Genomic DNA, 21,668 nt, shown 5'->3' on the forward strand with positions numbered 1-21,668 from the left:
TCCTTCAGTCTCATTAGGGACATTATGCTATTACTCTGCTTCACCTCAGCCTTCAGAAAATGACCTGACACATCAAGAATTCCTTCCTGTCTTAGTGGTGTCCCATTCCCCTGTTCTTCTTTCCCTCCCATTCAAGAAAAGAGATTCCAGCTTGTGCACTTTCTTCTCATTCTGTCTTTCTGTTTATGGAGCAGAGTGTTCAGTTCTTTTCTACAGCAGATTGCTCTCTGAACAAGATGACCTCATAGACGTTAAGGTCAGAAGGGTCCATCATGATCATCTAATCTGACTTCCTGCATATTGCTCACCACAGCACTTCACCCAGCCACTCCTGTAATAGACCCATAACCTCTGGCTGAGTTACTGATATTCTCCAATCGTGATTTAAAGACTTCAAGTTACAGAGAATCCATCATTGACTCTAGTTTCAAGCAGCAAGTGACCCATACTGCACAGCTGCAGCGGAAGGTGAAAATCCCCTAGAGTGTCTGCCAATCTGACCTGCGGGAAAATTTCCTCCTGACCCCAAATATGGTGATCAGTTAGACCATGAGCATGTCATCAAGACCTACCAGCCAGACACCTAGGAAAAAATTCAACGTAGTAACCCAGAGCCCTGAAGCATGTGGGATGACAAATGGGACTAACAACTCTTCGTAGAGTCAGGGGTGACAAGCCGGTTATGTTGAGGGAGAACTTCGGGGGTGTGTCCTTTTGTCCCCTCACTTTTTTTGTCCTTCCTTTTCGATGTCTTTTCTTTCCTTTGTATTTGCTTCCCTAGTTTTCTCTTCTCTCCCCCTGCTAAAATGACCATTGAACACCATATAAAGTAGAAACTTTTCAAAAATAGATAACTACTCAAAGTACCTATCCTATTTAAGCATTTTGGGCCCTGACTTTGATTACTAATGTCACCTTATGTTGTACCTTAGTATTCAGATGTCTTAGTTTTAGATATGAAGTTGATCACAATACTCTCATTTTCAGCTGCAATCATGAAGTGTTGGGAAGACTCTTTTCAGCTTTTGATGTTCGCTGCTGCTCCTAATTGGATATGACTGTGAGGAGAATGAAAGGCTAAGCATTGCTTAGAACTGGTGCACTTGTTTAATTAACATGAACACTGTATTTGGTTTGCAGCATTTAAAATGGTTGGATAAATTTCTCTTCCCATTTTAAAGCCCACTGGGAATGACTGTACCAAATATAGACTTTATTGGGAAATGCGTGGTTGGTTGGTTTGTTTGTTTAATCTTACCAATAAATAAATGTTTTGAATTCCATAAAGGATTTTAAATCAATTTCTGAAGGGATTCAAACTAAATATTTGCTTTCTGTTCTGTCTCCCTTCCTCTCTCCTTGTTTTACAGGAATCTTTGCTTATCTGAACTACAGAGTACCTCAGACTCGGAAGCAGATATTTGAGACTCTGATAAAAGGGCTACAGAGATTAGAATACAGAGGCTATGACTCTGCAGGTATCTAAATTTACTTGTTGTACATGTGAGCATTTGTAAACAGGATGATGCTAACTGCTTACCTTTAAATTTAAGATAATATGGCTAATACTTTTAATCAAAACTCAGCATCTTGATTTGCACAGTATTCTCTCAAGCTAATTTTATACCATTGCCAGGAGAGGATCAAAATAATTTATCTTGACTATTAATCTCATCTTCAACTTTCCTTAGGACTTCAAGGGCTGAACACTTGATTTAACCAGGTGTTCACCTATAATTGAGGTGTAGATCATGTAATCAAAGCAAACAGGATAAGGGAACACTGTCTACACACTATAGGGTTGGGTTTGGGGCTTTTTTTGGGTTGGGGTAGCATGTGTCTTGTTGGAGGGGGGGCGGGAATCAAGGAGGCTTATTAAAATGACATATAACTTTTTAATGTCACTAGGCAAAATCTAGCTGGGGGTCCTTACTTAGGCAAAAGTCCTTTTGACTTCAGTGGGAATTTTGCCTGAACTGGGGAGACAGGAATTGCCCTAATCTAATCTACAGGAGTCCAGTAATAGACTTCAAGAGTTTCTCTTTGGAGGCTAATTTTGAAGTAGAGCCATGCCTTTGCATGTGCATGTCAGTCTCATCTCAGGTTGGACATTTCTTATAGACTCAGACTTTAAGGCTAGAAGGGAACATCATGATCATCTAGTTAAATTCATTTCTTAAGTAGCTGACACTCACAGATAGGTCTTCTGAATTCTAGGTGTTGCCATTGATGGAAATAATAACGAAGATAAAGAAAGGTACATCAGACTAATCAAGAAAAGAGGAAAAGTGAAGGCACTAGATGAGGAGTTACACAGTAAGTTTAAAAATTCGTATGTTGGCTTTGTATGTATTGCTGGTATGCAGATATCACCTTAGACCTCACTCGTGTGAAAACATTACCGCTGATCGCTGCATTGTATAACAGGCATTAGATTGGAGTGAGTGGTCTGTGATCAGCCACTGGCTGTCACAAAGTAAATCCATCTTCATGCTCCAAGTGTAAAGCAGCATTCTTCTTGTTAAAGTAAAGTGATGGAGGCCTCAGTCCACTCTTCATTTTTGGGTGGCTACTATGCTCCTTGAAATATGAGCTTCCTCTTGCAAGCAGTCATATACTTAATGGACATTCTGCAGCAGGAATGGCAGAACATGGACTGTTGTACAACAGAAGCTCTTATTAGCACTAAAGCAACTGGCTGTCTTAACAGCATCAGTTTTATATAACGCTTCTGTAACCCACACACCCTCTGGGTGTGGAGTTCTGTCCCATCTAGTGGGGTTGACACCACTGAGAGAGAGTTAGAGAGAGAGACACTGATTGCTCTAGCTAACAGCCAGTTGACCTTTAGCTCAGGCATTAGAGGCTCATGCACTAAGCTCCAGAGGTCCCTGGTTTGATCCCTCCTGCTGATGACCGGGTTCTGTCAGTGTTCCACTTCCATCTATGAAAAGCAGAAGTCACGTTTCAATATATCTGCATTGTATCTTATAGTAATGTGAACTTTTGGCTTCGTGCATAACTGTTAGAATTGGTTGAAAATGGTTCAGCATTAGCAAATAAAGGTTTTAATCACAATAACTTGAACCACCCAAAATTTAGTGTCATGAAAGTAAATACTTAAGGTTTTTTTGCCATCTTCTAACTGCTTTTTAATCTACTGAAATCTAAAAACGTTGGGGGACCAAATTCTGTTAATCTTGCGGTTTGAGTGATTTTAAGATTCAATTTAAAGCTGTTAGTGAACTGATTTCCCTCTCTATAGAACAAGATGGCATGGACTTAAAGGCAGATTTTGAAACACATTTTGGAATTGCTCACACTCGCTGGGCAACCCATGGAGTGCCCAATGCAGTGAATAGTCACCCTCAGAGATCAGATAAAAGGAATGGTAGGTATTCTCTGTACCAATCTGGAATCCTATTTGAATTTGAAATGTCACCAAAGACTTCAGAATACAGTGGATTACTGTAAAACTGATTTATGTGTGTAAATTTCAGATAGTCTGAACTCAGTTACCTTGTCAAACAGAAATTTCAGCGAACAATTTTGTGGATTTTTCTGAATTTGGCAAAGCAGTAATTGCTCAAATAAAACATCCCTGCATCTAATAGTCTTAAGTGAAATTTGTGTCATGCTTGAGAAACAAGTGCAATTAAATCACTAAGGGTATAAATTGTTCTACCAATAAATATTTGTGTGTATCAAAATTTTCAGTACAACTAGCCATCTACTCAGACATAATATAGAAATACATCTTATCGCGTCAAAGTCATCGTTGGTGTAATTGCATTTCGAAGGGATTAGATTGAGGATGCATTTAGCCTGTTGGGGGCTGTAAAATGCTTAGAAATTTTCGTAATGAAGTTTGAGCAATCTATTATGTCTGAATCCTGATTGGCTAGAAATTCTAAGGGCAGATCTACACTTAAAACACTCCACAGGCACAGCTGCATTGCCCTAGCACTTCAGTGGAGATGCTGCTACACCAGTGGGGAGAGCATCTTCCCTTAGCATAGTTAATCCACCTTTGCAAGAGGTGGTAGCTGTGTTGATGGGCCAAATGTTCAAAAGTACTCAGCCCCCAGCATACTAATCTCTGTTTAAAAACCTTGCTACTTATTGTGGGAACTGAATTCTTTTGAAAATTTGGCTCATAATAGTTTTTATTTTTAAAGAAATTTCTTTATTTTTAAATCTTCCCTTACTGTCAGTCACCCCCAGGAGTGAAAATGGAGTTACCCTATTTGAAAACTTCTATCCAAACAATGAAACTTAGCTGTTTTATTGTTTGAAGTGTCCAGCTGCACTAACACATTCTTTGATTGAGACTACAGTATCCGAATGGCCTGTTGTCTCTTACAAATGTAATGATTTTTGGGTGGTGAATTTTTAATTGGTTTACAAGGGGTTTAATCATTGCTCAATTTGGCTAAATTCATATATTCTATTTAACATAATTGTTAATATCTAACAAAACGCTGTCCATAATAAACTAAAGTTAATAAAGATTACTGTTAATATTAATATCTAGTTGCAATATTTAATCTCAGAAATTGAGTGTGATCTCTTTAAAGAGGGCAACAGACTTCTTTTTGAAAAAGAAGATCACACTCTTCTCTTCCCCTTATAAACCAATCAAGCTGTTTCTCCCATTGGCTGGCTGGGAAGAGGGGGGAAAAGAGATTTACAGTTTCTATTCTGGGAAGTGCTTCAATACTACTGTGGTGGTGAGAGCTGTATAACTATCTTGATACGTAAGTCCTATAAGGTTATATTTTAAAAAACAGAACTCCTAGGATTTTGTAGTTCACTCTGTGGGTTCCGCGATAAATCTTGATCTTAAAGCTCTGGAAGTAACTAATGTATTTTGTGGCTTTAAGCTTCTGACTTTAATTTTGTGTGTATGGAGTTTCACATTCGTTTTTTAATTTGAATCTTCCCTTCAGAGTTTGTAGTTATCCATAATGGAATCATCACAAACTATAAGGACCTGAGGAAATTTCTGGTAAGTTTATGACAACTTGAATAATTATAAAACTAGAAAATACAAGCAAACACGTACACATGTCTCATGGCATCTGCATAATGTGAATTACAATGTGCATGCAGTATTTCATTTAAAAACTGTATTATAATGGAAGCTGCCTAATAAGGACACCCAGGAACAGATACAATGCAGTGCATTTCTGGCCCTTTACATGGCATGACTGGTATTGTCTGCAAACCTCTTCGCACATTGTTGCTCATGTTCTACCCTGCACTGTTATAGTTACCTAAAGTCTCTTATCTAAATATTCCTTTGAAAATAATGCTATTCTGTTTTGTTATATCCTTACACTTCGTTCAGTGATAAATATATACCAGCCCAATGTGATCCTCTGTTTGAAATATGTATCTTTCTGGTGAGACACACCAGTTAAAGGCACTTGTTGAGTTCCTGTCTGAGGAAGAAAACACTTACCTTGCCTTCAATATATAACATTGCAGGAGACCAAAGGCTATGAGTTTGAATCTGAAACTGACACTGAAACCATCCCAAAGCTGGTCAAATACATGTATGATAACAGAGAGACTGAAGATATCAGCTTTTCTGCCTTGGTAGAGAGAGTTATTCAACAACTGGTAAGTGTGGAAATTCCATCTTTCTGTGTGAAGGGGGACTGCTTATGGTGCTATTCGAATATTCTTCATGAATTTATTGAATCCCACAGAATTAATTAAAAGATGCTGCAAATAACTTTTTTAAAAACTTTTTAGTGGTTTTTATAGAGCAAGTAATTAGATTAAAACATTGGAAGCTTGAAAAACTTGGTAAATCTCAAACTTAGTTAGCAGTATTTTAAAGCAGTAAGGGGCGTGTTGCTGCTTTTTGCTAGACTGCTTTATGTTTAAAACACAGAGCTAGTTAGGGGACTGGTGAATCCATCTGCATAGACTGCCCACCCCTTCTGCAGATTTTGCTTTTGAGCAGTTCTGCACCCCACCTATTTCATATTGTCCCTGTATGTGAGAGCCTGGAGATAGTCTTGGTAACATGGGGCAGGAGTTTGCTCTTGCACAGTATGGTACTTTTCAACTTCAAAGCTCTCTAACAAACATTCTTATACAAGGCTGCTTCTGAGTGTGGTGTCTTGGAGCCCCATACTTGCACTTGACAGTAAGGAAACTAAGAAGTAGTAGGACCTGAACTTTGGCCTACAAACTTGGGAATCATCCCATGTACATCCTGTAATGCATAACAAATTTGTATTACATTTCTAAATCTTACTGAAAATCTACAGCTGTCAGTTTTCATTGACTCTTAAAGTTGCTCATGAAGAGAATTGGCAGTCTTTTGTGTGTCTGGCTTGGGGTGGGAGGAGAGGGAGAGTTCTCTTTTTCTAATCTTTCTGGCAGTTTGTAGAGTGCATGTTTGTCTGCCTTGCATTTATTCCATTACTTCCTGGCCGACCCTTTCAAGGGGGCAATCGGACTTCAGGAAAAGACTCCAGATAACCTAATGAGCTAGACCCAAGAGGCTCCTCAGGAAGAGAGGGGCCCAGATTAGTGCAGAATGTGACTCATTCATGTAACTTTTTGGGAGGATTTTCCCTTTTTTAATCATTTGTTTGTATGGTTTCCAGGAAGGTGCTTTTGCATTGGTTTTCAAGAGCATCCATTACCCAGGTGAAGCTGTTGCCACCAGGTTAGCAAAAATCCATTTTTTAAAAACCCATTTTCTTCATTCGTGGTGGTCTGTAATATAAAATCTCTGATCAGTAAAATATGGGAACAATCATTTCCGTATTTAGCCATTTTATTTTTTAAGTAACTATAAGCGTTCAACCAAATGCAATTTGAAAACAGAGTTAGAAAAAAATGAAATAAGGAAACTTGACTAATATTATGATGAAAATACTGCATCTGTACATAACATCCTGTATGTTCTTGAGCTGAGATAGATAATGGTTGCAAACTGCAACTCAAATTCCCTCTGAACACTTCTTTAATTGACCATTAAATATAATCGATTTTAGAGATCATGAACTATTCATACTTTCTAAAACTACAGAATTCTAAAGGATTAAATTGTTTCATGAGTTTCATTTTGAAAGTCTGTTATAAAGGCAGCCTTGATTGTTGAGGTAATAATTGTGTAAAACGTGAATTAGCATTTTGTAAACACAACTGAAAAGCCATCAGAACTTGACAAACCAGACTTATTCTTGATGCATGTAACTCGGTTATTTTATAGGGAATTGATATATTGTATCAAGAGAAGAACTTACTAAGGCAGACACACCACATAGGAAGGGCTATAGGTGTGGAATTTCCTAGGTATGCTGTAGAACAGTGGTGGGCCACCTGCGGCCGGTGGGCCACCTGCGGCCGGTGGGCCACCTGCGGCCGGTGGGCCACCTGCGGCCGGTGGGCCACCTGCGGCCGGTGGGCCACCTGCGGCCGGTGGGCCACCTGCGGCCGGTGGGCCACCTGCGGCCGGTGGGCCACCTGCGGCCCATCAGGGTAATCTGATTGCGGGCTGCGAGACATTTTGCTGACGTTGACCGTTCGCAGGCATGGCCCCCCACAGTTCCCAGTGGCTGCAGTTTACCATTCCTGGCCAATGGGAGCTGCGGGAAGCAAGGGGCCGCAGGGACGTGCTGTTCGCCGCTTCCCACAGATCCCATTGGCCAGGAACAGCGAACCGCAGCCACTGGGAGCTGTGGGGGGCCATGCCTATGGACGGTCAATATCAGCAAAATGTTTTGCAGCCCGCAATCAGATTACCCTGATGGGCCGCAGGTTGCCCATCACTGCTGTAGAGTGTCATTTGAAAAGCTCCGTTTACCTTCTGTATCCAAAGTGCTTTTAATGGGTATACTTGCTTTACTGTTTATAACAGACCCAAAAAGGAGAAAGGGCTTGTGCACTCTTCCTTCGTTCTGAAGAAATACTGTGAATAGTATATTCATTCAAGCTGGCTAGAAGCCATTGCGCTAAAACGTTACACAAACACTGATCTCTAGCTCTAGTCCAAGAGACAAAACTCATGATAGTGTTTACAAACTCTGCTATTTCTGAGTGGAAAAGCAACTTTCAGGAAAAAGCAAAGGCAAGCAATTTACAAGATGGTAATTCATGTTTTACACAACTGTTACCTCACTCGTCTCAGACGGCTTTTTACAGTACAGCTATGTAGTCAACAGAAGCAGTGGCATTCCTTTTGCTATAGGCATGGAGATGAAAAAACTAATGTAAAAGTCTCCTCTATGTTTTGGAACACATAAGCAAAATCCTATAACTGTGATGGCAAGCAGAATTTTCCATGCCAGTGTTTATCTGAATTCCTTATTTTAGTGTTCTCTGAAACTGGGTGTTCACAGTAATATGTAGGGAATTTTTAAAATTATGAGGAACTCCAACGTAGTTGTTTTTAATTTGAGAACAGCTCTTTAAACCTTGTGGATCTGTATGCTGACTCTTTTTAATTGAAGTTAAAAAAAAATTGACTGGTTTAAAGCATATTCTAGTGACTTAATGTGGTGTATGATCCATCTGGCTCAAAAAAGTGATAGAATTTTGCCTTGCCTCCTAACATCACACAAGTCCATAGGCACAGTAATTAGGGTCCTGAGTTTGAGAGGAAGAAAGGCAAAACAAATCCCTAGTTATACAGTGATTATTGGGTTTACACTTCTCTGCCTCTGAAATGAGACAGCAGTAACTTTGTATGTAGAAAAGAAGAGTTTTTTAAGTGTGTAGTATAAAGGGATCCGACTACTGCTTTAAAGATTCACTCATATACATTTCCATATGTGCTGTGGAGGAGAGCAGCCTAGATGATATACTGAGGGCAATCTCCCTTTCCAGCAGCGCTTGGCACTCAGCAGCTGCAGGAAGGAGGGTGGGGGGCGGGACCTGTAGGGCAGAGCAAGCCCTAGGCATGAGATACTGCACCAGCAGCAGCCATAGCTGCTGCACTGGCAGCCTGGGGATGTAACCATCTAAGGTTATAACATGCCTTCCCATAAGAGGGGTGGTTGTAGGTGGGGAAACTGGGTTACAGTTGAATCATTCCTAATATATCATGCCACAAGAGTGGGGTTGGAACATCTGCCTCCCTATGGAATAGGAAGGGGTATGGCCTTTCAACTCTGCAGATGTCTATTTAATCAGTGAACCTACTCTGTATAAAGGATTTTCTAGCTAACTTGCTCATCGTTGCATTCACAGGCGAGGGAGTCCTCTGCTCATTGGAGTTCGCAGCAAATACAAGCTTTCCACTGAACAGATTCCTATCTTGTATAGGACATGTAAGTTATAACTAGCTTATCTGTTTGTTTTTCAAGATACGTAACAAATACAGAGCAGGATTTTCTTTTAAACATAAATTAATTTTAAGTCACATTAAGTCCTTTCGAAGAGAAGAGGTTAACTTCTGTACTTTAAAACAATCAAAAGATGCTCAAAGTGCGTTCTTACCTGAAAATACCCAATTTTGTATTACTGTTTAATGTCCATTTGAGAGTGGGGTTACTTAAATGCAGTGTATCTCCTTGCTACCAGGTAGTCTGAACAAAATGCATGGTCCTACATTACACATTTAGAGTATTCAACTCAAAATTCTAAGAAATGCAGGTTTCCTCTTAGAAATGGTGATCATTGCTTTTTTGTAATATCTTGAGTTGTGTAGTTCACAACCTATTTCAAACTGGTTGGGTTCTGCATTTCAGATTGGTCTATATGTTGGACTTGTCTGATTTTATTTAATCACTAGGCAACATTGAGAATGTGAAGAACATATGCAAGACCCAAATGAAAAGACTGGATAGTTCTACCTGCCTTCATGCTATTGGAGATAAAGCAGTAGAATTTTTCTTCGCTTCTGATGCAAGGTAACGAGCTCTTGTATTTTTTGGTTTGCCCTGTAGCAGTGACAGTCAGTTTTTGACACCTTATCTGTTGGTTCTCTGCTGCTTTTTTGTGATTTGGAGGTAGGCTGTTCTATCATGGAGATTTGGGAAGCCCAACTGGTAACTAGTCTACTTATTTGATAAGGATGGGAAAACTTGTACCATAGGTAGGAAAGAGCTTTTAATAGACCACCACCAGTTTTTGAGCTGTATGCTAGTGATGCTTGCCTCTCTCTAGCCTTTCTGCCTCTGATGTAAAATATATCTAATGCAAGTAGTCAAAGCGAGTTTAAGCCACAACTACCAGCAATGTATGTGTAGCTAGAATGGAGGGTAGCTTTGTTTTTTAATCCTACTTTTGCTGCCCGCTGAAATACTGTTCCAAATATAAATCTGTCTCTTCTCTGTTTGCCTGTCTTTCTGTAGTGCTATCATTGAACACACCAACAGAGTAATTTTCCTAGAAGATGATGACATTGCAGCAGTGGCTGATGGGAAACTTTCTATCCATCGGCTAAAACGTTCAGCTAGTGATGACCCCTCTCGAGCAATCCAGACTTTGCAGATGGAATTGCAGCAAATCATGAAAGGTAAGTTGGAACATTTACAAATATAGCCTATTCAAAGGTGGATAGTCTTCCTGATATTGGAGTGTGGGGGATTTATACCCCAAGAAAATTGCCATCTGATCATATAATGACTTTAAAGTCCTTCCTGGAAGCTGGCAATCCCAGGACATCTGAACAAAGGGAGGATAGAGAGTGCATGGTACTACCTGCCCCTGTAGATTATGACATTAAATTTGTGCCCTATGTAGTTTTTTTGTTTAGTTTTTAATGTGTTCAGTACTCATAAGCCTGGACTGATCTGACAAAGCTATAACACAACACATCAGAACTTTGATTACAAAGAAACTATTTCTGTTTACAACTTCCTCCAAAACACATTTATTAGATTGTCCTTTTTAGGGAAAACTAATCCTGTTAAATGGAGCAAATGCCCATCCAGGCACAACTGGTGAGATGTTGCATTAACGCTTTATCCAAACCAGCATGCTTCTACAGGTCATCCTAAAAGTTGACTCCATAATTGAAATAACAAAAACAACTGAAACCTTTGTGTTTGTCTAAACAGGTAACTTCAGTGCATTCATGCAGAAGGAAATCTTTGAACAACCAGAATCTGTTGTCAATACCATGAGAGGCAGGGTGAATTTTGAGACCAAATCAGGTAGCTTGGAATATTTAATTATTAAAGTTTTGTTGGCTTATAACAAACATTTTTAACACATTGGCTTAATAATAAAATCCCTTGCTGAAGTATACTTTTTTCTTTTTGTTGGGGGTGACTACAGTTCTGTTGGGTGGTCTGAAGGACCACTTGAAAGAAATCAGAAGATGCCGCCGACTGATCATTATTGGCTGTGGGACCAGCTATCATGCTGCAGTAGCTGTACGTTCAACCTGCTCTAAAATAGATGGAATGCTTAACTTTGTGGTTTAGAGAACAGCTTTCTTTCTTAAGCCCTTGGTATGGGAGTCTGAAAATATATGTAGCTTTCTTTCCCCTTTCCTCTGCACCTAACACTTAGTGTTAAACACTTTTGTTTTAACACAGATTTACTATGATCTACCATACCAGAAATTAAACTTTCTGTTCCTTGATGCTACTGATTGAAACTGATCAGTAATTACAGCTGCCCTATCTTCTATAACAGGAATAAATAAAACCTTTATCTTAATAAGTTTTGTAAATATACTCGTCCTTGTCTCCGCTCTCCCACTCTTAAACTGTAAAGTATTGATGTGGATGGCAGTATTAAAAAGTGTCTTGTGCTTACTGACTATAGACCCGACAAGTGTTGGAAGAGTTGACAGAGCTGCCTGTGATGGTGGAACTTGCTAGTGACTTCCTGGATAGAAACACGCCTGTGTTCAGGGATGATGTGTCCTTTTTTATAAGTCAGTCAGGTGAGTTGCCTTGACTGTTCATCCCTATCTGAATGGAGGCATGTAGCAAAGTATAAAAAATCCAATAAATAAAACTTATTTCTGTCTGAATGTCTTAATTTGAAGTAAAACAAGGGAGGAGAATAATTAAAGGTATCAGAACTCTCTATTGGATGCAAATCTTGCTTTTCAAATCAGTGGCATGAATCAAAAGTAGAAACAGCTTGTGAATAATGCTGAAATGAGGTTTCAGTGTAAATGTTTTCAGTCATGTTTACAAACATTTTCTGTTGTGCACAACTGGATTCAATTGGTTAGAGCCTGAAGTAACCTTGAGTATGACAGATTTAAAGTTTCCCGGTGCTCTTGCTGTTCTGTGTTTAAATTTAAATGTCAAACTGCTTGTTCTGTAGGTGAAACTGCAGATACGCTTATGGCCTTGCGGTATTGTAAGGATCGTCGGGCTCTAACAGTTGGCATTACAAACACTGTGGGAAGCTCAATATCCAGGGAGACTGACTGTGGTGTACATATCAATGCAGGCCCTGAAATAGGTGTGGCAAGCACAAAGGTAACTCTATTTACTGTGGCTTTTTATATCTTTCCTCTGGGAAATCCCATCAAAATGTTAATATATCGGTAGTTAAGATTTAGGTTGCATTTGCAGTCAAGTCTAGTAACATTGTGTTTTTGTCTGTAGGCTTACACCAGCCAGTTCATCTCTCTTGTAATGTTTGGCCTCATGATGTCTGAAGACAGAATTTCTTTGCAGAGTAGGAGACAGGAGATCATCAGTGGGCTGCAAACATTACCTGGTATATTTGAAGTTCATACTTTTTTACTATTCCAAGTATTAGAGCTCATTAGTGCACTGAGATTTTTCCCTCATTCTGGAATACAATTCTTTGAAGTAAAGTGGTGATATTTACTTGATTTTATGTCTGTCTCTGTATAATCCTTCCTCCTGCTATCTGTCTTTTTAAAATCACATTACAACTTACAGTGTTTCTCTTTCCTATGGCTTCATGAAAGGTATGCATAATAAGGAAAACTGATAGTTGTAAAACTCTGAAAACTGTGACTTATACTCAGAGCTGTCATATAAATGGACACCAAGTAAATAAATTGGAAAACCGAGAAATGTCTTACTCTTAATGTAAATTGTAGTGAATGTTTTTTCGGATATAGGTTCCTTTTAAAGTAATTTAGAGTATTTACTATTTGATTTAAATCATTGCTGAAATAAATCAAGCTTATACAAAACAAGTTCCGGAGAGAATTATAAAAGTATATTTAAAAATACTAAATGGATCATGTGGAAACTAGATCAAATAGGAACTTTTAGAATCCAGTAGTCTCTGTCCAGCCTTCATAACTTTGCAGTTTTGTAAATAAGTTTTTAAATTCCTGTAATTGAGTCCACTGTTACTGCTTCATTGAAACAGATTGAAATACTGTCAAGCTAATAAACATGGAATAATGGCATTCATGCTACATTCTCTTTTGTTATATTATCTGATAGAGATGATTAAAGAAGTCTTGTCTTTGGATGAGAAAATACATGACTTGGCCCTTGAATTGTACAAACAGAGATCGCTCTTGGTTATGGGTCGTGGCTATAACTATGCAACTTGCCTGGAAGGAGCATTGGTGGGTATGCTTTTGAAAACGTAAGGTCCTATTTACATATATAATATAGCTTTCTTCTTTTTCCTGTAATTACATTTTTGGATTAGAATTAACTGTACCAGTTACTTCGGCGATCAACTTTTAATTCTTTCACTCCCCTTCCCATTGCTTTTTTGCTCCACCTGCAAATGTACTGTATACCGGCAAATATAATGTATAGTGATTTTTAAAAAATTCCAAAAACATGTATGGCTAAGGAGAAAAAATGTGTGAACCTTTTATGCTGCACCATCTTCGCAGTAAACCTCTCTCACTAGGACTATCAGATGATACAGTATGTCTGGTCAGAAATGATCACCATTCTCTGAAGACTTGACTGATTCTCAAATATAAACCTGAGAACTGTCTGTAACTCTGGCCATTTTTAACACGTCTCAATCTGTGTTGCAAATTTCTTTGACTATACCTAGTCACTCCTACCCCATCTGGCTATTTTTTTGCCCCAATCAAAGACTCCCATTGATTTCTGTCAGACATAACTCATGAAATGACTACACCACTTTTATAGAACTGAAATTAAGATAATTTTGCCAAAAATAAGTTTGGGAATTAGTTTGTCTTAAGATGAAATAAATCCATTTCTGAAAAGAGCATGTTAGAATTAACCTGTTAGCTGTTTAAACATGGAAATAAGGTAACGTTCACGTTTGTATCTGTTTTTGCTCTCTGAGGTTCTTACCTGTTTTGCCCTTAATGCTCTGACATTTGCTTTCTAGAAAATCAAGGAGATAACGTACATGCACTCCGAAGGTATCCTGGCGGGTGAATTAAAGCATGGACCACTGGCTCTTGTAGATAAACATATGCCTGTTATCATGGTAATTATGAAGGATCCCTGCTTCACCAAGTGCCAGAATGCACTGCAACAGGTCATTGCTCGACAGGTAAGCTGTCTAGTGAGCACTATCATATGGAGAGATGTTCTGCATGTTGAAATATGATACTACTGATCACACTTCAGAAACAGAATGTGATGGTGGTTTTGTCTAATCATCAAATCAGATGCATTTACCATCTATTATAATATAACATTAAAAGTTGACACCAGTGGTGAAGAGTGACTTGTAAAAATGCAGTTGGAATAATAATAAAGCTATATATGGTGCTAAAGTTAAAATCGAGATTAAATTAAAAATACCACCATGTAAACAAGCACCTAGTTTCCTATAAAATAAACCTGCATTGACATTTTTCTTTCCATATGTTTGAGTAATGCTTTCAAAATATAGGTATTTCAGAAACCAGCAACATACTCCCCAAAAAAGTTGTTGTATGTCACCACTCTTCATTATTACATTTTATTTATAGGGTCGCCCAATTATTCTGTCTTCTAGAGAAGATACTGAAAGTTCAAAATTTGCATACAAAACTATTGAGCTCCCACACACAGTTGACTGTCTCCAAGGAGTCTTGAGTGTTATTCCCCTACAGCTGCTTTCATTCCACCTGGCTGTTCTTCGAGGATATGATGTAAGTGTCTTCTATATTTAGGTACTGCAGTTAGAGAAACGTGCTTGTGAACTTCCTCCAACCAGCCTAAAGAGAGGGGAATACTTAATGTATTTTAACAAGGGAATAACTGTGCTCTAGTTAGTCAAGATAGGGGGTTTGTACTGAAATTCTAACTTAAGCTGCTTTTAACTAGAGTATAAAAAATCCATTTTTCTAGAATGAAATTTAGCAAATGATCTGTCATTAGACAGAAGTCTGCAATTTATTTTCAGGAAATACTTCCAGGTTAAGTGAAATTTATTCAAGGAGCATGTGTGATACACTTTCATAAAATTTACTAAGAATATGGACCTCTGAATGGTGACCATTCTTGGAGAGTCTGTTCCAATGCCTGTCTTAAATTTTATTATATGACAAGGTGTTTTATCATAGCAGGGGTGGGCAAACTACGGGACAGATCTGGCCCCTCAGAGGTATGGATGCGGCCTGCAGGACTGCCCCCCGTGGTGCCGCAGGCCCCGCACCGCTCTCAGAAGCGTCCGGCACCACGTCCCTGCGGTCCTGGGGCAGAGGGCTCAGTGCATTGGCCTTGCCTCCAGGCACCGCCCCCCACAGCTCCCATTGGCTGGGAACAGGGAACCATGGCCAATGGGAGCTTTGGGGGAGGTACCTGGAGGCGTGGCAAGGGCAGTGCGTGAAGCCCTGTGCGTCCCATCCCAGGGCTGCACAGGGTCGTGGTACTGGCCGCTTCTCGGAGCAGAGCGGCACAGCGTGCGGCCAGCGCAGGCAGGCAGGGAGCCTGCCCTGGCCCTGGTGCACGCCACCGCCACCCCAGAGCCACTTTAGGTAAGTGGCGCTGGGTTGGTGCCCAAACCTCTCCTGCCCCCAACCACCTCCCCTGAGCCCCCTGCCTGCACCTCGCACCCCTCCTGCATCCCAACTCCCTGTCCTGAGCTCCCTCCCACAGTCTGCACCCCTCCTGCACCCCTGCCCTGAGCCCCCCTCATACACCCTGCACCCCCCTCTGCCCCAATCCCTTGCCCTGAGCCTGTTCCTGCACACTGCACCCACACCCCACACTCCCTCCTGCACCCCCAACCCCTTGCCCTGCATACAATTTCCTCACCCAGATGTGGCCCTCGGCCCAAAAAGTTTTCCCATCCCAGTATCATAGTAATCCGTATATTCAAGGAGGGATGGATTATAAGGCAGCTTTTGACCTTTTTTGTGGATTTAAAATCTCAAACTTTTTGAATTAATATTCTTGTGAATTCACTGGTGTTAGGACAGATGGGCGGCAGAATTCATTGTTGCATGCATGTGTGCACACAAATTGAATTAATTCAACAAACGTAGAAGATTGCTTTAACTACTATATAATGAAAATCTGTTGTTCGTTCCAGGTGGACTTTCCAAGAAATCTGGCCAAATCTGTGACTGTGGAATAAACAACCCACAATAGTGTGGTGGGTTTTTTGTTTTTCCCCACAAAGTTCTAAATTTTACTCCTGTTTTTAATTGATAGTTCCATAATGTTAAGTGGAATGATCCCCAAAACTTTTCAGTTAATGGTACCGTTTTTAACTTGTTTTTAATGCTGTTTTAAAAGCTTTTGATGTGCCTTGTACCCAAGTGCTTTTGCTTCTGGCAAATGTTGTTCCTCTAAATCCTAAAAATTGCCAAAGAAGAAGAGAAAAATAATTGTTTACACAGGTATAATGAATGAACTTTTTTACTACTGTGCAATATATATAATATATACAGCTCTGGTCAGAGTAACTGTGAATATTTTTGGCCAACACTACTTAACTAGTTTTAAAGACTAAATATTTATAAGTACAATTGTATAGCTTTTTAAATTATTTTTTTTCGTATGTTGCTTATCTGTAGCATTGGTAATGCCCAGAATGTACATTCTGGGCATTTAACATTTATTAATTTTGTGTACAGAGTCACTTTCTAAAATTTTTTATCTTTGAACTGGAAATCTGTGGCCTTTGAGGGTTTCCTTTCCTCACCTTTCTTTTTTTCTCCTAGCTTTTCTGGACACTTTCCACTGCACCTAATATTTCTGTTAATCCTCTTTTTCCCACCCCTCTGCTGTGGCTGAAAATTCCCAAAGAGACTCCTTAAGACTTCAGATTTATTCTACTAAAAGTTCACCTAAACCAGATCAACAGTTTGATTCATGTGCAGTCCCAACTTCATCTGCATGGAATGTACTGTGCAACAAAATAAGGGAACTGGGTATTTTCAAGTGGGTTACAATGCGTCTGTTAAAAGATTGTACAATCAAATTCCTATGCAATTAAAGAAAATAGAGAATGTAAACTCTTCGTGTGTGTGTGTGTGTGTAGTCTTTTTACCTGATTCCTGCCCATTCCAAACTGGTGATGAAAGAAATGAGTATACAGTAACTACTCTTCAGTACAATATCATCTGCTTTTCCAGCTTTGCAGATACATTTTCTTAATCTTTGTACCATCAGAATATTAAAACAATCACTTATTTTTGCAAGAATGAAAAATGAGTAAAGTGCTGTCCAAGGCTTCATTTTAGAGAATGGTCTTGTACTTAAGACAGTGGACAGGATTTCAAAATCTGGGTTAAACTATGCTACAGGCTTTCTGTGTGGCATTGGACAAATCACCTAATCTCTCTCTGCTTCAGTTCCTTGTTTGTAAAATGGGCATACTTTTTCCTTTCTCCCACCTGTGTGTCTTGACTAGTTAGACTCAGACTTTTACTGCATGTATGTACAATACTTAGCACAATCCCAGTCCCAGTTGAATTATTTCCTTTGAGGTACATACACAGCTAAGGTAAGCTTAATAATTATGTGTAGTAATTAACTTATACAAAAATACCATCCAGCTCAGTAGATATAAGTAGAGTAGGAGTTAGGTTATATTTTCCTCTACATTTGGCACTGATGCGACTGCTGCTGGAATGCTATGTTCAATTTAGTGCCCACAATTCAAGAAGAACTTTGATAAATTGGAGAGGGTTCAGCGAAGAGTCATGAGAATGATTAAAGGATTAGAAAACATGTTTTTATGGTGATAAAGTTCTTTGAATCTTATCTCCTTATCTTAACAAAGAGAAGTAAGGGGTAGCTTGATTAATCTAGAAGTACCTACATGTGGGGGGAAAATATTTAATAATGGGCTTGGCAGTCTAGTAGAGAAAGGTGTACATGATCCAATGGCTCAAAATTGAAGCTAGACAAATTCATACTGGAAATAAGGCATACATTTTTGACAGTGAAGGTAATTTTACTATTGGAAGAATCCACCATGGGTCATGGTGGATTCTCCATTGCTGACAATGTTAGAAAAACATCAAATCTTGATCTTAAAAAGAGAAGCTCTAGGTATTATTTGAGGGACATTCTATGGCCCAGGTTATATAGGCCAGACTAGATCATCACAATGGTCTTTTCTGGTCTTGGAATCTATGAGGTTTGATAAGCACCTTAGAAATCTTTGGGTGCAGATATGTTGTAGCCCTCAAAGGAGACTAAATATTATATTCTCATTTGAACTTCCAGCTCTTTGTATTGTGTCCTCCTTTGAAATGGCTGAGTTAGACGTTTCCCACAATTTTAAACAAGAAGACATTTTTACTACTTATAGTCATAACATTTATGCCTTTCATGTGAAGAAAAAAATCTCACTTGCATTTGTAGCTTAAAACCTTTCAAAAATATCCAGCCTCCATTTGACTCATGCCAACAAACGTTTATGTACATCATTAAGTTAGGTGTAAGCAGACCTTGGTGTAAGAGTTGGTTTCCAGCTTTCCCTATGGGCAAGAATCTTGGAATACTTTGTTCATATTGAGCAGGCATCACAGATCCTGAAAACTACACCGGGTGCGGGGGCAATCCTCCTTGATGTTTTGGTATGATATCACACAGGAACGCTGTTCTGTTTTGATACAGAAATTCTCAGTGTCTCCTCAAATGTCCTGTTATCAAATACTCCCCATCGTCCTGTACAGTTGGATAACTGCAATACTATATCATGGGAACTCAAGTCCAGCTGCTGATCAGCTTCTACGCTGAAGCATGTTAATATCAACGGCAAATCCTAGCCACAGTAGACTCACTGATTGATAGAATTCAAGTCATCCTTCAAAGCTGGACTTCTGATCTTCAGATATTGTGGCTCTCTTTTTAAAGTAGGCAATATACAGTAAAATCCATTCATAGTGCACTACATCTGTAGTTTAAATTCTTATACCAAACATGAAAATGAGATTTTTTTGGTAATATAGAAAGTTATACCTAATCTTTTAATTTCTGATCTTAAACCAGCGTGGATAACAATCAATAACTTTAAAAAATAAAATAAAAAAATTGATTTTTTTATTTGGATTTTTTATAAAGCTTTTTTTCCCCTCAAAAACCATTTAAAGATAGATACATTATAGCTCAAAGATCTCATCATGGAATAGGGATTATAAAGTCTAATTCTATAGTATGAGACAATATATTCATGTAATGTTGAAGAAAAGTTTTGTAAATGAGTTCCAATAGTTCATGGATTAGGGACCTAATTTTATGGGGTTCCACAGGCTTCTGTATAGATTTAGGTTAATCTTTCTATCTACCCAATGGGACTCAGTGCTCAGTCTAGAACAGGGATGGGAAAACTTTGGACCGAGGGCCACACTGGGGTTGCGAAACGGCATGGAAGGCCAGGTAGGGAAGGCTGTGTCTCCACAAAAAGCCTGGCCTCCGCCCCCTCCCAATTCCCACCCCCTGACTGCCCCCCCCCGGACCCCACCCTCATCCAACACCCCCTGAACCTCCAACCATCCCAACTGCCTCCCAGGACCTCCTACCCTTATCCACCCTCCCCCCTTACTATGCCGCTCAGAGCAGCAGGCTTATTGGAAAGCCTGGGAGGTGGGCTGGCACAAGCCATGCTGCCTGTGCATCCTCGTGGCTGCGTGGGAGAGGGGACGGGGGAGGAGGAGCTGGGGTCTCAGGGGCCAGGCAGGACAGTCCTGCAGGCCAGCTGTGGCCCGCAGGCTGTACTTTGTCCACCTCTGGTCTCGAAGATACCATTAGAGATGTTTAGTTTTGCAGTTCTCAGACTGTGGATTTGTGTCTCCAGAGGTATCATGCTTGTTAACAGCAAAAAATGTTTTAAAATATATAGAGGTGAGAAAAAACAGACCTCAACTCTATTGTCCCTCTGCAAATTTGTGTACATAGAGTTAATCCCTTACCTCTCTCTAAAAGTGCAAAGTTTCAAGAAGTTCAATGAATAGAAGATTGTTGGGGGCAGAATAGATCTGGACAAGGAGAAGAAGTCTGGAGATAAATGTGAGAAGCGAGGGACATATGCCTGTTTTGTTAAAATATTATGTTTGCTGTTGAAGAAATAAAATCTAGAATACTTAATGTTTTCGTTGAATAAAGCAATGTAAATGCCTGTCTGGTGGTGTTCTCCTCCTAATACGGCATGGAAGAAAATCCTCCAAATATTTACGATTAACCTGTTGCATTGGAGATAGTTCACCTCCCAATGACTTCATAAATAGCTGCTTCAATTACGTTTGGTAAATGAAATAACCAACCAAACAATCCTTAATTTTCTGATTATAGCTGTAAAACTAAGCTGAAGTTTTCAAAATAAATCACTGTTTAAAAATGTATAGTGTGTACCTTCTAAAAATGAAACCTTACATCTATCTCTGAGTTGTGAAAAATATGCATTAAAGTTATAACAATCAACAAGAATGTACTTTTATGTAGAAAAACCATGATTAAATCACGTCTTCCTGATTAGTGATTTAAATCAAATCCACCCTGTCTTAAACTATACATATTTGCAAAAATGTTGCATTCCCCCTTTAACATTATGTAAACATAGTTTTGGACTAGCACTATTGAGGAACTATTATAAACCTCAAGGGAATGTAGTAATTGTAAGAGTGAAATACTCTAATGGGTTGTCACATCAGAACATTCAAGAATTACCTTAATTCAAGTTTTTGATGTGATTTTAATGGCTCATGCACATTCTTGTTAAGAAAATATTTTTTGTATATACATACAAGATATCTCTCTGCAGGGTTGCTTTTAAATAGAGATATTTTAATACTTACACAATTTAATGGGTTGATAGTGGTACAATAGCTTGTTGAGTAGTTTCTGATAAATAATTCTTAAGCAGGGTTTGTTTTACTTTTCAAAACCCTTTGACTTTCACTGTACTTTTTTTTAGGCATGGATGTCAATGGCATCTGTTGAGAACAGAATTTTTTGGCAGGTGGTGGAAAGGGCCTCTTCTGTTTATTGAGCAACTAGTTTTCTTTGCAAAAAGGTGCAGTATTAAGGCAAGCTGACGACTCATCTGTAAAGCACATTAATTCAGGTGTTCAAAATGGTTTTTAAAGTTACAGTGAGGGGAGACTAGGTAGAGGTGGAAATGATCACTAAGAAGGCACCACGCATTGAGGGTAGATTGTGTCAAGATTTTTTTCCCCTCTTGGTCAGTAGCTGTTCTAAACAGCAAGCCGCCCTAAGGGTGAGGTGTGGAAGGAAGAAGAGCAGGCTTGTAATGTAGATTTTTGTTGGGGGGCAGGGGGAGAGGCCCAAATATTCCCTTCACTTACTTTGCTTTCAACGCTCAAATCATCCCTTACAATAAATACATAAATCATGTGG

At 39.2% G+C, this 21,668-nt stretch overlaps 1 protein-coding gene across 1 annotated transcript; it reads left to right on the plus strand.

Annotated features, from left to right (window-relative positions):
• The first annotated feature begins 637 nt into the window (after nt 1–637).
• Nucleotides 638–16,434, plus strand: GFPT2 (glutamine--fructose-6-phosphate transaminase 2). The gene is made up of 19 exons (XM_077824379.1): nt 638–704; nt 1,371–1,478; nt 2,218–2,316; nt 3,266–3,391; nt 4,950–5,008; nt 5,491–5,625; nt 6,627–6,688; nt 9,217–9,296; nt 9,761–9,878; nt 10,323–10,486; nt 11,031–11,126; nt 11,251–11,348; nt 11,746–11,866; nt 12,259–12,416; nt 12,546–12,660; nt 13,368–13,495; nt 14,251–14,418; nt 14,843–15,004; nt 16,390–16,434. The coding sequence occupies exons 1-19, from the start codon at nt 638–640 to the stop codon at nt 16,432–16,434; spliced, it is 2,109 nt and encodes a 702-aa protein (XP_077680505.1).
• Nucleotides 16,435–21,668: the final 5,234 nt, after the last annotated feature.

The sequence above is a fragment of the Eretmochelys imbricata genome, chromosome 8 (genome assembly GCF_965152235.1).
Source record: "Eretmochelys imbricata isolate rEreImb1 chromosome 8, rEreImb1.hap1, whole genome shotgun sequence".
NCBI lineage: Eukaryota > Metazoa > Chordata > Testudines > Cheloniidae > Eretmochelys > Eretmochelys imbricata.

Bases quoted from the DNA above. Each gene is read 5' to 3' on its own strand.
- GFPT2 (XM_077824379.1), top strand. From the start codon at position 638: ATGGGACTAACAACTCTTCGTAGAGTCAGGGGTGACAAGCCGGTTATG. The intron at 5,009-5,490 runs GTAAGTTTATGA...ATAACATTGCAG, and splicing joins AGGACCTGAGGAAATTTCTG to GAGACCAAAGGCTATGAGTT. The intron at 11,127-11,250 runs GTAGCTTGGAAT...GGGTGACTACAG, and splicing joins GAATTTTGAGACCAAATCAG to TTCTGTTGGGTGGTCTGAAG.